Source organism: Pelophylax lessonae, assembly GCF_965119305.1.
Source record: "Pelophylax lessonae genome assembly, chromosome: 10".
NCBI lineage: Eukaryota > Metazoa > Chordata > Amphibia > Anura > Ranidae > Pelophylax > Pelophylax lessonae.
Window position 1 is genome coordinate 177255875 of NC_138777.1, and position 17523 is coordinate 177273397.

General features: G+C 43.1%; 1 protein-coding gene across 1 annotated transcript in view; it reads right to left on the bottom strand.

The window, feature by feature from the left end:
- Window positions 1-17523, bottom strand: part of NECAB2 (N-terminal EF-hand calcium binding protein 2) — a 389351-nt gene that overhangs the window by 212760 nt on the left and 159068 nt on the right. The window contains exon 3 of the mRNA XM_082269903.1: window positions 8763-8871. Coding sequence (XP_082126029.1) covers window positions 8763-8871 — 109 coding nt within the window. The remainder of the gene's footprint in view (window positions 1-8762; window positions 8872-17523) is intronic.

Genomic DNA, 17523 nt, shown 5'->3' on the forward strand with positions numbered 1-17523 from the left:
GTTCAAACTGTCTACCCAGGAGGTAGTATCGGAGAGAATCCAAGGCCCATTTCACCGCCAAACACTCTTTCTCAATGGTGGCATAATTCTCTTCATGGGCCTTCAACTTTCGGCTGAGGTACATAACAGGGTGTTCTTCCCCATTGATAATCTGGGACAGTACAGCTCCTAAACCCACATTTGATGCATCTGTCTGGACCACAAAGTCTCGTGAAAAATCAGGCGACTTTAAAACTGGCTGGCTACATAAGGCCTGTTTTAAAGCCTGAAAAGCTGTTTCTGCCTCGGGAGTCCATTTGATCATGACAGACTCCTTCCCTTTGGTCAGATTGGTCAGGGAAGCAGCCTGTGAGGCAAAATGGGGAATAAAACGGCGATAATAACCTGCAATCCCCAAAAATGCACGAACCTGTTTCTTGCTGGTGGGACGTGGCCAATCCTTAATAGCTTCAACTTTGTTTATTTGGGGCTTGATTAGACCTCTACCAATGGTATACCCCAGATACTTCGCCTCTTCTAGCCCAATGGTACATTTTTTTGGATTGGCTGTAAACCCAGCTTTCCAGATGGAATCCAACACAGCCTGAACTTTTGGTAAGTGTGAGTCCCAATCCTCACTGTGAATGACCACGTCATCGAGGTATGCAGCAGCATAGGCTAGATGAGGCCGAAGGGTCTTATCCATGGTGCGTTGGAATGTGGCAGGAGCATTCTGTAACCCAAAAGGCATCCTCCGATATTGGAAAGATCCGTCTGGAGTTACAAATGCTGTTTTTTCCCTGGCCGACCCCGAGAGAGGAATTTGCCAATAACCCTTGGTAAGGTCTAACGTGGTCATGTACCGGGCAGTGCCTAGGCGATCAATTAGTTCATCTATGCGGGGCATAGGATAGGTGTCAAACTTAGTGATTTTATTCAGGCGGCGAAAATCATTACAAAACCGCCAACTTCCATCTGGTTTGGGCACTAAGACAATGGGACTGGACCAATCACTATTTGACTCTTCTATCACCCCCAACTCAAGCATTTTTTTTACTTCCTGGCGAATGGCATCTCGCCGGGCTTCTGGAATTCTATAAGGCTTTAACTTGACCTTATCCCCTGGGGTGGTGATAATGTCATGTTTAACTCCCGAGACCCAACCTGGCAGGTCTGAAAACTTCTCCCTATTACGGAGCACAAATTCTTTAACCTCCTGTTTCTGAAGTTTGGACAGAGTCTCTGCTATCCCAACTTCAGGGACAGCCAGGTGAACTGGAGCAGAAACTCGGGTAGTCTCAGCGACCAAGGACTCTCTATCCTTCCATGGTTTTAACAAGTTCACGTGATAGAGCTGCTCAGGTTTTCGTCTTCCTGGTTGGCTAATTTTATAATTCACCATCCCTATTTTCTCCAATACTTCATAGGGCCCCTGCCATTTGGCTAGGAATTTACTTTCGACCGTGGGGACCAACACCAACACCCTATCACCAGGTGCAAAAGAACGGACCTGGGCCCCACGATTGTAAATCCTTTGTTGAGCCAACTGGGCTTGGGCTAAATGTGCCTTCACAATCGGCATCACTTGGGCAATTCTATCTTGCATTTGGGCAACATGCTCAATCACACTTCGATGAGGGGAACTCTCACTCTCCCATGTTTCCCTGGCAATGTCAAGTAGGCCCCGGGGGTGCCTCCCATACAGCAACTCAAACGGAGAGAACCCTGTGGATGATTGGGGAACCTCTCTTATGGCAAACATCAGATAAGGGAGCAGATAATCCCAATTCTTTCCGTCTTTATCCACCACCTTCCTCAACATTTGTTTTAACGTTTTATTAAACCTCTCCACTAACCCATCTGTTTGAGGGTGATATACTGAGGTACGTAACTGGGTCACTTTCAGGAGTTTACAAAGTTCTCTTGTCACCCTGGACATAAACGGGGTGCCCTGGTCAGTTAGGATTTCCTTAGGTAGACCCACCCGGGTGACAACTTGAAATAACTCCTTGGCTATGGTTTTAGCAGAGGTATTTCGGAGAGGAATCGCTTCTGGGTAACGGGTGGCATAATCCATTATCACCAAGATGTGCTGGTGCCCTCTTGTGGACTTCAGTAAGGGCCCAACCAAATCCATGGCGATCCTCTCAAAAGGAACCTCGATAATGGGCAGGGGTACCAAAGGACTACGGAAATGGGGCATGGGTGCATTAATCTGACACACTGGACAGGAAGAGCAGTACAATTCCACTTCCTTAGTGATCCCAGGCCAATAAAACCTCTGGGTGATTCTCTCCCGGGTTTTTTCTGCTCCCAAATGTCCCCCAAGAATGTGCCCATGGGCCAGTTCCAAAACCATCTTGCGGTACGGTTTAGGCACTACCAGTTGCTCAACAGTGTCCTCTATCCTCTGTGACACTCGATATAAGAGGTCCCTCTCAATAATGAAGTAAGGGAGGGCAATCCTCTCGTCAGGGTTAACTAGCTCCCCATCTATCTTCACTACATTCTCCCGGGCTCTTAGCAATGTGGGGTCCCTCAATTGCTCAGTGATAAAATTTTCTCGGTGCACTTTAAGGTCATCCAACCCTAACGGCCGCTGTTCCTCTTCTGAGGTAGCAGGCTCCTCCCTAGGGACTGGTGTTTCCCCGGCTAAGACTGAGCACGGAAACTCAGGATAATCCTCACAGTTAGAGGAGTCTGGAGTAGATGGTTCAGGCTCAGAAGAACCACCTACTGGGGAATCTGGGCAATCCCAGAGTTCCCAGAATTTTGGGAAATCCCTTCCCACAATGGCGTCATGTGGCAGTTTGGGAACTAAACCCACTTGGTGACACAAGTTACCGAGGGAGGTTTCAAAGGAAACTGTTGTCACCGGATATTCTCGAGTGTCCCCATGTACACAAACTACCGCCATTTTCCTAGGATGTACGTTTTTTTTCACCACTAGATCACTTCTCACTAAGGTAACCAGGCTACCTGAATCCAACAATACCACAACATCTTTACCATCTAAACACATTCTATATAAAGGTTTCTCATTCCCCTTTACTGCAGTGTATGTGGTTGCAAAAAAGGACTGTCGTCTCTCTGTCAGAAAGTCACAATGCATGGGTTCATCATCCACTGGGCAAACCGCTGGGCAAACTGCTGCTACATGTCCCTCTTCCCGGCAACGGTAACAAATCAACCTTCCAGTCCTCTCCTGTGGGATGGGTCTTCCAGGTCGCTCTCGCCAAACATTAGTAGTAGTCCTACTAACACCTCGAGTTGCTCTTTGGATCCTCTCTCCACCCCCATCCCCTGACGCAGTCTTACTTATAGGTGGGGAGGGTCTGGTCTTGGGGTGAAAAGTCTGTGCATCTCTGGAAAAAGAGGTCAAATTCTCAGTTGTTAGGTACCTTTCGACCAGGTCTACTAATTTGTCTGCGGTTTCCGGACCACCATGGCTTACCCATTTCTGCAGGGTGTTAGGAAGAGACCTAAGAAATTTGTCCATGACTACTCGCTCCAAAATTTCTGGTCCGGACAGAATTTCTGGCTGCAGCCATTTCTTAGCCAAATGGATGAGGTCATACATCTGCGACCGGGGTGGTTTCTTCAGCTGATAACTCCAATTGTGGACCCGCTGAGCACGGACATCCAAGGTTACCCCAAAACGTGCCAATATTTCCACTTTTAATCGATCATAGTTTTTTGCATCTGCAAGTTCCAAGTCAAAATATGCCTTTTGGGCTTCTCCAGCTAATAGGGGGGCCACTAGTCCAGCCCACTGTTCTTTAGGCCAACTCTCTTTCTCCGCTGTTCTTTCAAACGTGGTCAGAAACATCTCAGGGTCCTCATCTGTAGTCATCTTTGGCAATAAGTGGTTTACCCGAAAAGTCGGTATGTTACTGGCCTGACTCCCAACCTCGGTCTGCTGTCTCTGAAGCTGTTTCACAATGGCCTCCATTTGCTGCTGGTGTCTCTGTTCCACGCCTTCAATGGCCTCTCGGTGAGCTTGTTGTTGAGCTGCAAAGCTCCGCTGAAAATCCGCATTTGCCTGCTGTTGAGCTGCATTTGCCTGCTGTTGGGCTGCATTCGATATAATCAGTTGTTTCAGTATTTCCTCCATTTTTTTGGGTTTACTTTAACTGCCCGCGGCACTCCACCATATGTGAGGGATTAGCTCGGTAGCGGGTGTGGATAACCCCTTTTGGGGGGGTTCGTCACACAGGGAGATAGCCGAGGAGTGGTTGAAAACAACAGTTTATGGTTTATTCGTCCAATTTCTTCAAAACAGTGCATGCAGCAAAAACATCAAAATAAAACAAAACACAAAATAAATCCTGGCCACTGTGGGCATCTACCTTCTCACACACCGGAACCTATCTAAGGAGTCTTCCCAACCTACTCTTTGGGCAGACCCTGCTGGTTCTACAGCAGACACTCAAATGTCCATTTGTGTTTTCTTTACACAGAAAAAAAATTCAACACCTCACCTTTAGAAGTCTCTCATCTGACTGCTCTCCCCAGCTTACACAGCCTCAGGAGACAGCAATCAATAGACTCCCTTTGGACAAGTTATAGAGATCTTAATCGCCTCATTCTGAACAGCTGAAAGTGTTCTCAACTTCCGTACACCTTCCTGCCTACCTCTGCAGCCGACACCTGATAGCAATTAGTGAATTGTCTAAACCAAGCAGAAATATATCTCCCGTCAGTGACAACACCCATAGATTTTCCTGACTTCCTGTCACAGTACGCATGTAGGCTTCTTTGTTGGGGGTAATATTGTTTCATACATGCAGTGGGTCTAGATCTGTTGTATCATTTCACTAAGAGATGGGGGATCTGTGGATTTCCAGAGTCTCACTAGCGCTAGTCTGGCTAAAGCTAATAAGATGTGGGTTACAATTATGCGTAGTGGTATAGGGAACGATTCAATCTCGAGATTAAGCAAGGCCAGGCTCAGGTTATTAGGTATTTGCTGTTGAGTGATCGCTACGATAATGTTGAAGATGCCTGACCAAAAGTTCAATATTCTTGGGCAACCCCATAGGAAATGGAAGATGGAGCCTACTTCTCCGCAGCCTCTACAGCAGAGAGAGGAAGATTGGGGATTGAACTTGGAAATTTTTAGTGGGGTTAGGTACCACCTTTGCGTAATATTTTGGAACAGTTCCCAATGTGAAGTACAGTGAGTGTTATTATAAATTGAATGTATAGCTTTCTGCCATAGGGATGCCGTAAAGGAGGAGCCCAGGTCTTCCTCCCATTTTGTGAATAGGGTCGATTTGATAAATGTTCGTTTTTCCTGAACCATGGTATAAAAGAGGGAGATACCTTTTTTATTGGGTTTGTGGGATTTAAGGAAGAACCAGGCATGGCAGGGGATCTGTGTAGCAAGAAATTGTCTTTTTTTCCAGACACTGGCTTATTTGTAGATATTGGAATAAATCAGTAAGGCCAAGTAGTTGGTTACGCTGGAGTTCAGAGAAGGTTTTAAGTGTGCCTTTGTCATACACTTTTCAAGATTTGAACATTAACTTTACTGGCAGTTGTGCATGTATATTGCTATCAGCATGTAGAGCCGCCGATATGTCAGTAAATCCAGGCCCTATCAGTTAAACAGGGGGGCGCAGGCAGTTTTTTATTGCATTTCTGTCCAGGCAGAGAGGAGACTTTTTTTATTTCATTAATGCAGGCAGATAAATCCATGACATGGTCCTGACACTAAAATTAAGGGTCCAATAATGCTATTCTGTAGCCCAGAATTCTGTTGTCCACACTGTGTTTTGGGGTGGTATGATGCGTGTTTTATCATATCACACCGCTCCCTTTTTTTTTTTTTTTTTTACCCAATATATGAAATGTATAAAGTGACACTTTATTCATGTCACTGCACAGCATCACGGTGCACTGCGATTGCTGTGCGGTGACATGCGGGACCATGCAGGGTGGTTACACGGTGCATAATATCGCACTCCTGGATCATGGTAAAACACTGCATTCTGGTCTGAACATGACACACAGAAAACTATTGTTTTCTGTATGTCATTGCAGTTACCTGCATTTTTCCATGAGGACAAAAGTAGGTAAGTGCACAAAGAGTGAAGGGGCCCTTAAGTTCCGACCTCCCACAGATTGTCCTTGGTGAGTGATATGCGATTAGCCTCAGTAACCTTAAGGCTCTAGCCAGGCAGTAACTAATACCTCAGCAAATTCTCCACAGTACAGGGATCCCAGCAGGGGCATAGGCTCAGCATTTCTGGAAAGGGTATAGGTACAGTCAGACCCCAGTATTCAAACAGCCATAGAGAACACATATACACCTAGACAACTTACTGTGATCATCATCATAAGCACAGTGAGATGCTTATGATGATCATCATCATTATCATAATGATCACAGTAAAGGTATTTAGGTGTATATGTACAACCCCAATTCTCAAAAAGTTGCACTGTGGTGTGGTAAAAATTACAATGCACACACAACTGTGAATTTAGGGGTTTAAAGCAGGTAATTTAAAGCAGGTGGTAAGAAGGCAATACAAGGCCTCCTCACTGCTTGTAAAATGCTCTCCGAAGAGTGTTTCAGAATGTGGATCACTCTTCAGAGAGCAATGCTAGTGTAAACTAGCCCCTAGGGCTCATTCACACTAGCACATTTGGATTACTCTTCAGAGAGCATTTGATGGGTGGTGAGGAGGCTTTGTATTGCCTTCTCACTGCCTGCTGTAACCTTGATCTCAGCACTAGTACGTCACATTGCATGTGGTTGCGGGACACTTGCAGAGTGTCCCCATTCTCTTGATTGGGAGGCTCTATTAGGTAGGCTGTATGATGCTTCATGATTTCTAACAACAGCCCTTTCAGTGTGTTACTACAAGCCTTCCCCAGTCTGACTCACCTGACTCTGATTTTCCAAGGTCTCAGCCGGGTGGCCTCTTTGGCACCCTAAAGTCTCTTGTCAGAATCTTCTCTATCGTTTCCACCCATGATGTAGTATGAACTCTCAATAGGACTGAATGGAGATCCCCCCCCCCCCCCACTCCCCAAATGGGGGCATTCAAAAATAAGTGTGAACACAGTTACACTTTAAAAAGGCAAGTCCCTGAAGCTAAAATTTACATAAACACAAGTGGATATTGCTAAACACAGACTTGCCTGTTCAGAGTTGAAAATATAGAGAAGACCCAGGAAGGAAATAGCATCTACTTATAAAACAAATAGAATGCCTTTGCAATCTTTACAATGCTTATAGGCAAAGCATTAAATGTCTAAATTAAAGCATTAAATGTAAAAATTAAATGTGTTATTTTATTATGCTATATACTTTCCCTAGGCATTATATATGTAGCATCCTCCTATGTAGGTGCTAGGAAAACCATAGGGGAGGCCCTGTCTGCTTATCAGGGACGCCTGATTGTTCAGCTAGGCTGTCATGTGTTTTCCAGGTGTGCCTGTTGAGCTTGGGGAATATCCCCACTATGTTCAATTAGGGCTCTTATTGGACAGTGGAGGAAACCTGACCAATAGCACACCAGGGCTTGTATCTATCCCAGAGGGCAGATTCTGCCGCAGTGCATCCTGGGATGGGGTATAAGTCTGAGGGGAGCACATGACAGAGCATCTTTGGCGGGAAGCAGAGTCCCAGGAGGTTGGTGACGGCTGTCTCTCCTCCTGTCAGCGTGAGGAAAGTGTCCTGGGCAGTCGGCCTTGAGGACAGAAGGTTGAGCTGAGCTGCAGAGAGGGATCCAGTGTGCTGTTGGATCGAGTGGAGCTGCTGGGCAGAAGTTCCCAGGAAAGCAGTGTCGTGAGTACTGTAAACTGCCCAGGGGTCTGCCTAGGATAGGGGACCACTCCACAAGGTCAGAGGGATCCAGGAGCCAGCTAACCAGTAGAGAGGGCTTAGAAAAAGGAGTGCCAGTGTCTAAGCCCTGAAGATAAATGTGTGAGAGAGGGTGCTGGTGCGGGCCCTGAAGCGTACAAGTGTTCAGCAGTGCAGCAGTGATAAAGTAGCTACCTCAGCATGGAGTGCCAAAGGGAGCTTCAACAAGGACTTTGAGTCACAAGGAGGTGATTGGAAGTCAATTCAGTATTAACAGGCAGCAGGCCAGCTTTTAACCAGCATTAACCGGCATTGACCAGCACCAAGCCATCATTAAGTCAGCGCCAACAAGCATTTTGCAGTTGTCCCTAGCAAATTGTGCATAGTTGAGCCAAAGGAGTATCTCACTCATCCCTTCTCCTATCGAAGTTCTCAATATATATTTAAAAAAAACAAAGATACTAGAATGGTCATTGTCTCAGTGCTCACACTTGGAGAACATGCTTACTACATACATATATATATATATACATATACACACATACATACATACACACACACACACACACACACACACAGTATATGTTATAGGCAATGTGTGCAATTGGAAATTCCATAGATTGCCTAATTTCACACATTGCCTTAAACATATATAAAATAGTAGTATAAAAATAATAAAATAAAATTGACCCAAAATCATTATAGTCTCTCTCCCAACTTTTCCCCACAGGAGGTATAGTGTTACCAAAATAATTATAATCTTAAATGTAAATTGATACATTATAATTAGAAAGGAGGAAAGAAACAAGAGAGCGAGAGAGAGAGAGAGAGAGAGAGAGAGAGAGAGAGAGAGAGAGAGCATAATGTTGTTTTCTATCACAGCGTAAGGCAATAGGCAGCAACAGTAGGGGAGCGGAGTGCACACAGACATGCTCTACTGAACAGAGGGAACCATGTACGACTGTCTTACTTGGTGTTGTCCGAGTCGATGGTGTGAAACAGCTTCTCCAGTTCCTCCTCGTTGAGGGTCCCATCTGAGAAAAAAGCCTGAAATTCCTCCAGGGACAACTTCCCATCATCTGCAAGAAAGAGACCACTTCAGAACACTAGTCTACCAGTGGGAAGATTTACTAGAAAACATAGAAACACCATCAAAAATACAGAATCACATACTTTTTTATGACAGCAAAATAAATTTACAGGCTAAATTTACCTTTTGCCAGAAATCATCCTATATAGTCAAGGGCCCCAAGTAGTCAATTTTATTGTCCTACTTGTAGGCCATTTGGAAGGCTGGGCAAAAAAAACTTACAATTAGCAATCCCCACGTCCTGTCTTGTTGCTAGGACATGAAAACTGTTGGTTCTCACTGGTGATCGACCAATATCGGTTTTTTCGTTGCCGATACCGATATTTTGGTCAATGCATATCGGCCGATATTTTCGTACATTTACAAAAAAAAATTTTTCTTTGACAGGTACTCTTGTGGAGGGATCTGGGGGTCTAAAAGACCCCAAACTCCTGTGCACTTAAAAGCATTTAAAACGCCAAGTTTGGCTGTTTTGAATGCTGTCATTTTTTTTAATCTAAAGAAAGGGGAAGCGGGACTTTAAATGAGGTTACAAGGATTGTTTGTATCTCCATCCCTAATATTGACATAAAAAGTGGGGGGGGGGGGGGTTTGGGACTTTAAATGAGGCGTGTGGTCATGACCATAAGCTATACAGACAAATTCATATGTGTGTGTATAACAAAACCATATGTGCATGTGCATTGGAGTAATGAACATGAGAGAGATCTTCACATATGGGTAAGTTTATTAATATGCACAGATAGTAACAGCATAAAAACAGTAGATATCATACATGTAATTCCAATGACCAAAGCATGTCAGGAGATATATACTTGCATGTCAAAATTGATATAAAAAGTAATTGTAAGAACCAAAAACATTGTATAACAAAATAAATACATAATACACAGAATTGCATCATATATTCTCTACGCGTTTCGTGTATGTAACACTTCCTCAGGAGCTGGTGCCACTGATTCACTATGGAGAAGGAAATATAATGAGAATCACAATGTATGTAAAAATATATGTCTAGGGCAAATTAGTAAATATATGGGATGGCTTACAATAAAATCGAATATTGGAGCTGTTACCTCTGGTGACTCGCTGTGGAAGAACCTCTATACGATCCGCCCCGGGAGCTGAGGGAGCAATGCCAGGCACGCATTGGGGTGAACCGTGAAAATTAGATAAAGGAATCATATTGGCTGGGAGAAATATCATCATCTCAATAATCCATTCCATATGGTTTCTAAGAGTAAATTGGAATGGGTATGTTATAATGGAGTATATTGGCGAAATAGTGAGATGGTTCAAGAGTAGATAATAGAGTTTGGTAGACAACCAAAGCCAAAAGAAGAACCAAATAGAAAAGATCAGCGAGAGGTGCCCCATAAAAATGTGCATGCTGTATACTAATAGGAGTGCAAGTGAAGCTGTGATGAAAGTGTGACATAGTTGGAGTGAGCATGAAATGAGTGTGAGCAAACCAGTGAATTGCAAAGGAAAGATATGAAAACAAAAATGGATGGGAAGGGATATAGAAGATTAGGACTGTGTGGTGGGGGAAGCCATTAATGCAGGGGGTGAAGTAGGGGAAGGGAAGGAAAAGGAGTAGCCAGGAACCCAAATATATTTACCAAGTGTGGGTGAATGACTTCCAAGGCCAATTAGGGCCGGAGAAGAATGGAGAGGGATAACAGGTGGCAATGGTCCAATGTAAGAGTAAAAAAATTAAAAAGTTCCATCCAAGCGCACACAAGAAAAGCTCCCAGCGTCACGCACACTGTTCCAAGGGGGAAGCCCCAGCAACTGCTGGCGGCTTACCGAGCCAGAGTTGGCGCCAAGCCAACCTCGTGCAGGAACGTGGATGATACGTCAGCGTGTGGGCCAGAACACCAAAGGATTGGCGTCTAGTACCGCGCGGAAGAGGGGCGTGGCGCCGATGCGCCGCGGCCCGACCCGCCCCCACCTCCGCGTCACAAGCCAATATGATTCCTTTATCTAATTTTCACGGTTCACCCTCATGCGTGCCTGGCATTGCTCCCTCAGCTCCCGGGGCGGATGGTATAGAGGTTCTTCCACAGCGAGTCACCAGAGGTAACCGCTCCAATATTCTATTTCATTGTAAGCCATCCCATATATTTACTAATTTGCCCTAGATAGACGTTCATATATTTTTACATACATTGTGATTCTCATTATATTTCCTTCTCCATATTGAATCAGTTGAAATCAGCTCCTGAGGAAGTGTTACATACACGAAACGCTTAGAGCATATATGATGCAATTCTGTGGATTATGTATTTATTTTGTTATACAATGTTTTTGGTTCTTACAATTACTTTTTACATCAATTTTGACATGCAAGTGTATATCTCCTGACATGCTTTGGTCATTGGAATTACATGTATGATATCTACTGTTTTTATGCTGTTACTATGTGTGCATATTAATAAACTTACCCATATGTGAAGATCTCTCTCATATTCATTACTCCAATGCACATGCACATATGGTTTTGTTATACACACACATATGAATTTGTCTGTATAGCTTATGGTCATGACCACACGCCTCATTTAAAGTCCCAACCCCCCCCCCCCCCACTTTTTATTTTTTTTAATCTGGCGCCAGGAGCCGGAAGTGATGTCATGACATCACTTCCAGGTTTTTGCATGGAGACCCGATCAGAGCCGAATGCGGCTTTGATTGGGTCTTCAGCGGCCGTGCAGGCTGGTTGCCCGGGTCTCCCAGTGGGACAGAAGACCCAGGCGAGCCGCGAAGACAGCAGGAGGGGGACGTCCTCTCTCGCTCCTTGTAATGACAGCCCAGCGGCTTCTCATTTGTCATTACAAGACAGCTGACCGTCAGCTATGGACGCCGGTACCGGGGTGATGCCTCTAGCTGCAGGCATCACTCTGGTACAAGCACTTTCCCGAAATATAGGCAATATCAGTCACCTTGGTGGCCGATCCTGATATATCGGGGTAAGTGCAGATCGGCCCTCGATATATCAGCTTTGCCGATAATCAGTCGATCCCTATTTCTCACTCCTGTAATTCTAGTAGTGAGCATCAATGGTTTTCACTCCCACCCAACAAGGAAGGACATGGGTATTGATATCTAAGAGTTTTATGTCCAGGCTTACAGGAGGCTCAAATGGAGCACCTAGTACAAAAATTCACTTCAAAGTTCAAATCTCACTTGAAGAACTTTTTGGAACATTTAATGGTTAAAGTTATTGTAAAGGAAACATTTTTATTAAAAAAAAAAAAAAAAAATAGCAAACATGTTATACTTACCTGCTCTGTACAGTGGTTTTGCACAGAGCAGCCCCGATCCTCCTCTTCTGGGGTCCCCAGCCGGAGCTCTGGGCCCCTCCCCTTTGCCGAGTGCCCCCATAGCAAGCCAACTGCTATGGGGGCACTCGTGCGTGCTCGCTCCCGAGTCAAGGCTCGGTGTCCATAAGACACAGAGAGCACGGGTCAGCGCTGCACCGCCCCCTTTCCCACCTCACTGGCCGTGATTGACAAGGGCTCCTGCTGCTGCATCTCAGGTGATCAGGAGGAAGAAACCCGGGAGAGCCTCGGGTCTCGTGCACATCGCTGGATAAAGATCAGGCTTAGGAAAGTATTAGGGGGGGGGGTGGGCTGAGGGGGGAGCTGCACACTGAAGGTTTCAGCCTTTACAACCACTTTAACATAATTTTTAGGCGTAGCTAGTGTTAGGCTGCAATTCCATTTTAGGTACAGGGATCAGTCATAATAGTATGCCCACTGAGAGATAAAATGAATAACATTAATATGAAAGCAGAAAAAATTAGCAAGCATGAGGATTTGTGCCACTTTACTTTGATGAGGGCCAGACTGTAAAGGCTAGATGACTGGGTCAGAGCAACTCCAAAACTGCAGCTCTTGTGGAATGTTCCTGGTCTGCATTGGTCAGGACCTACCAAAGGTGGTCAAAGAAAGAAAAAACAGCAAACTGGCAACAGGGTCATAGCCGGCCAAGGCTCATTGATGCACGTGAGAAGCAAAGTCTGGCCTCTGTGGTCTGATCTAAGAGAAGAGCTACTGTAGCTCAAATTTCTGAAAAAGTTAATGCTGGTTTCAATAGAAAGATGTCAGAACACACAGTGTATCGCAGTTTGTCACGTATGGGACTGCGTAGCCACAGACTGGTCAGGGTGCCCAAGATGACCCATGTCCACAATGGACCTACAATGGGCACATGAATATCAGAACTGAACCTTAGAGCCATAATCCAACAATCTAAATTCAATCGAGCATCGATGGATGTGCTGGAAAAAGAAGTCTGGTCCATGGAGGTCCCACCTTGCAACTTAAAGGATTTAAAGGAACTACTACTGACAGCTTGGTGCCAGATACCACAGCATACCTTCAGAGGTCTAGTGGAGGCCATGCCTTGACAGGGGGCCTACTCAATATTAGGTGGCTGGTCATGCTATGGTAGGTGGTCATGATGTTATGGCTGATCAGTGTACATCAAAATACAAAACTTTTTTTTTTTTTCATTTTGGATAAAGCAGGGCAGGGCATAGTTTAATCCAATGTCGGTTTTTGGTATTTTTTTTACAATTCTTGTCCTGTTCACAAAAAAAAAACTCTTTACTTCCTGCCTTTAAAAAACAACAGAAAGTAAGGGGTAATCTGAAGAAAGTTAGGTAAATCGCTACTTGTTGTGTGAACAAGCATCCCTGTTGGAAGATCTCCCCTTCTTTCTTGTTATGGTGGCAACTCAAAATCGTAGCTTTTCCCTCTTTTTAAGTCCCAACAACAATGGTTACCTCAACAGGAAACAAACAGCAAAAAAAAAAAAAAATCCTGATGGGGTTTTACCCTTCCCTACTCAGATCTAACAAAGTTTTCCCTTAGAGCCTCGTACACACGCATCGAAATTCGGCCGGGAATTTTCATCCGACGACCGATCCGCCGATTTTCGGCTTGTTAGTATGATGCTTCCGACAACTGACTCCGACTTTTCGGCCGAAAAAACTCGGGTGTGCAGGCTATAACATTTTTGTCGACCGTCAAAACACGTCCAATTTTCGTGCAGTCAGTACAGATTTAGACAGGGAAAAATCTTATGAGCAAGACTGGGAATGCTCAGAGAAGAAAGAACACAAAGAAAGCAAACCAACACATGACATCACTTCTGAAGTAGAATTTTGTTGTGCGGGAAAATTCGTGTGCAGTCTAGGCACATTCCAACCAACAAAACACCACTCTGGACAAAAGACGGACGACCGGTCGGCGGAAATTCGTTGCGTGTGTACTAGGCTTTAGATATACTTTAGGTTACACAATAAAGGGTATCACCTAAACTTCCAACTTTCTTCATTAATCAATGGCTAACAGGGTACAAGACTCTACTACATACATTTGGATGTCAAGAAACCTAACTCATTCACAACTCTGCCCAAAGCTACATCACCAGCCTTGCCTCAAAACATAACCCAAACTCTTCTTTCCTTTCTTTCCTCCTCCAAAGAGCTGTTCTCCAACCCCCTTATCACCTACTCCCATGCTTAGCTTCAAAACTTCTCCAGAGCTTTCCCCTATACTTCAGGACCCCCCAATCCATCCAACTATCTCCAAGTTGATATCTCTAAGGCTGTCTATCCTGTCGCTACCTAACAACTAGAATTCTACTTTCTCTGTTAACTTATCCTCTACAGTTATCACCTTTTGTATCAATTGTTTCTCTTTAGGTTGTAATCACTTCCAAGAAGGGCCCTCCTAACTCACTTGCATTGAAACTTTATGGTCTCCCTTTATTTTGTGAAGTGCTACACAAATTGTTGGCACTACATAAATCCTGTATAATAATAATATGAACAGTAGTAATAACAGCAACAATAATAATAGTATTAATACTCATTCAGCTATGGAAAGGGTTAGTGAAAAAAAAATCCCAACACCTACTAATTTTTTTTACTTATGTAACCATCAGTGTGGAAGGCTCTGTATGACTGGCAGTTTCTACCAAGTTAGGAAGGCCAAAGACGGAGCAAATTTATTTTCTGCAACCCAACAGAGGAATCCCTCCCGCCGAGCCATTGTGAATATTATATATTATACTATAACAGCCACTTGCAATAATCAAATGTAAAATCCAGCTGGCTGGCTGTATCCAAGTTGATCGATCAACTTGGGTACAATCAGCCTGCCCATACATAATTCGAATCTCAGCTGGTTCAGCAGGATTTGATTTAAACTGTCTATGGCCGCCTTTACAATGATTCCAGGAGCCATTTACTTTCACTGCTGCTATCTAGGTATGTTAGAAAGCGGTTACCCGAGAGAGGAAGCAATACGAACTTACAACAGTGTTAATGAACATCAATTGGTAAAATAGGATATAACAAGAGGAATGTCATAAAATGCTCTGGATCAGTAACTCAAAGTAACAAATCTAGAAGGTCACCAGGAGAGCTAGTATTTCAGAAAAAGTCAGAAATGGCACTCCCTTCATCTAAGCACTTTCCTTTAAATATAACTAAGATGACAAACAGCTCATGCTTCAAAACTGGAAACTGCAAGATTAAAAAAATGTATGAAACATAACTGTTTAGGTTACTGGTGTGTTTTAAGATATTATTTTTGAAGTTAGTATGGGATACTGCACATTGGTTACTGCTGACACTGGCCTAATTAATAAGCTCAACAATGCACACAATATAAACTGAGCAATGTACTTAACCCAACCTCAGCACAGTGGTCAAAATGAAAAAAAAAAAAAAAAAATTATATATATATATATAAAAAATTAAAAAATCAAAAAGAGGTCTTTGAGTATCTTTTAAGTAGCAAGTTTAAAAACCTAAAACAGCTGACTCCAAATGCAGCTGAAGCAGATAAATCTCCGGGCTAGACACAACACCATCTGTACATCTCTAAAAGAAACCATTCTGCTTTTCAAATTATTTATTACTTGGACTTCAATAAGAAAAGTTACAAACATCTTAGCAGACAATTAAAAAGTGTTTTAACCACAGAATTCTGCCAGTCCATAGAATATGGATGATTGCTATTGCATAAGCAATTCACCTTACCTTGCATGTTACATTTTAAAGGCTAAACCATATTTTGGTCCTCCAATATCTTCAAAAGTACTTCTGCTTCACTGTGAATCTATTTTTCCATATAAAATTAAAATCGTATTATGAACCTGAACCCCATACTTCCAGTTTTTGACCATAGTTTTACATACTGTATAAAACTTCTGTAGTCCTACTGAATGGTGAGTCTTTTTAAAAGTATTTTAAAAATTCACATTTTAGCTGATCTTCTACAGATTTCCTTCATCTACAGATCTTAGCCCTCCTGCACATTTGCTATTCAGTAAATTGGCCTAACCTTAGAAGATACCTCAAAGAGCAATTTTGTGCGGTAAGAAATGGCAGCCAACGAGACACCCATTTGTAGTTTAGAGCGAGCAGATAAATAGATAAGAAAGTTTAATTGCTTCATGTTAGTCGATCAAACGAGGAGAAACGCTGTATCAATTTTTGATTCACCTGAAATATTTCAGATCTCAATATGTGGATCTCAATGACGCAGAGAATCACACCATTTAGAAACTCAGCACATAAGTAATGAATTGTGAACAAATCTTCATTCATATTCAGGAAAATCAGAAAATTTGCAGTTTGCTGATTTGCCTGGTTTTTAAACAGATTCATTCACCCTTACCTTCACATCATCATATTTTGCATTATCAATACAGAGATTTGTTTCCAAAAGGAGAAGACCAGGATGGACAAGGGGCAATTAAATTCTACAACGTTAATTTTTGTGTAAGCATCACCGTGTGTGCTACATACATGACAACATTTAGAACTCCATGTAGATTTCCGTTTTGCTGTCTACATAGAAAAAAAAAGACTTTTCCTACTCTAGATAACTTTGCAATTGATCACAATTGTTTTTTGTTGTCTTTTTTAAACTATGGGGTTGATTTACTAAAGAAAAAGAGACTGTGCACTTTGAAATTGCAGTTGCACTCTGCAAGAGCACTTGCTCCAGAGCTTAGTAAATGAAGGAAAGCTCTGCTGACTTCCATCATCCAATCATGTGCAAACAAAATTCATTTTTTTTTCTTGCATGTGATTGGGTATTCCTTGCAAAGTACAGCTTCACCTCATTTACAACGGCACTTGCAAAGTACACAGTCTACCTGCCTTTAGTAAATCAACCCCCCACTGTTTCAAAGTTTTCTACAGCTTACAACTCTACAGTCTAGCCTGGAGTAACTAAGTTCCGTACACACGATACGAAAATCGGAAGTAAAATTTAGTCCGACGAACGATCTGCCGATTTTCTAATTGTTAGTATAGTGCTTTCGACAGCCAATTACGATTTTTCGGATGACAAAAACTGGATGTGCAGGCTATAAAATTTTTATCATATGTGAACACAACGTCCGATTTTCGTTTAATTAGTACAGTTTTCGTCCGAAAAAAATCATAAGAGCAAAACTAGGCATGCTCAGAAACGAAAGAACACATACAACACATACAACACAACACATACAACAATTCAACACATGACATCAGTTCTGAAGTTGAATTCTGTCGTACGAGAATTTTCGTATGAAAGTAACCTCTTCACTTTCGATATGAGACTAGCATGCA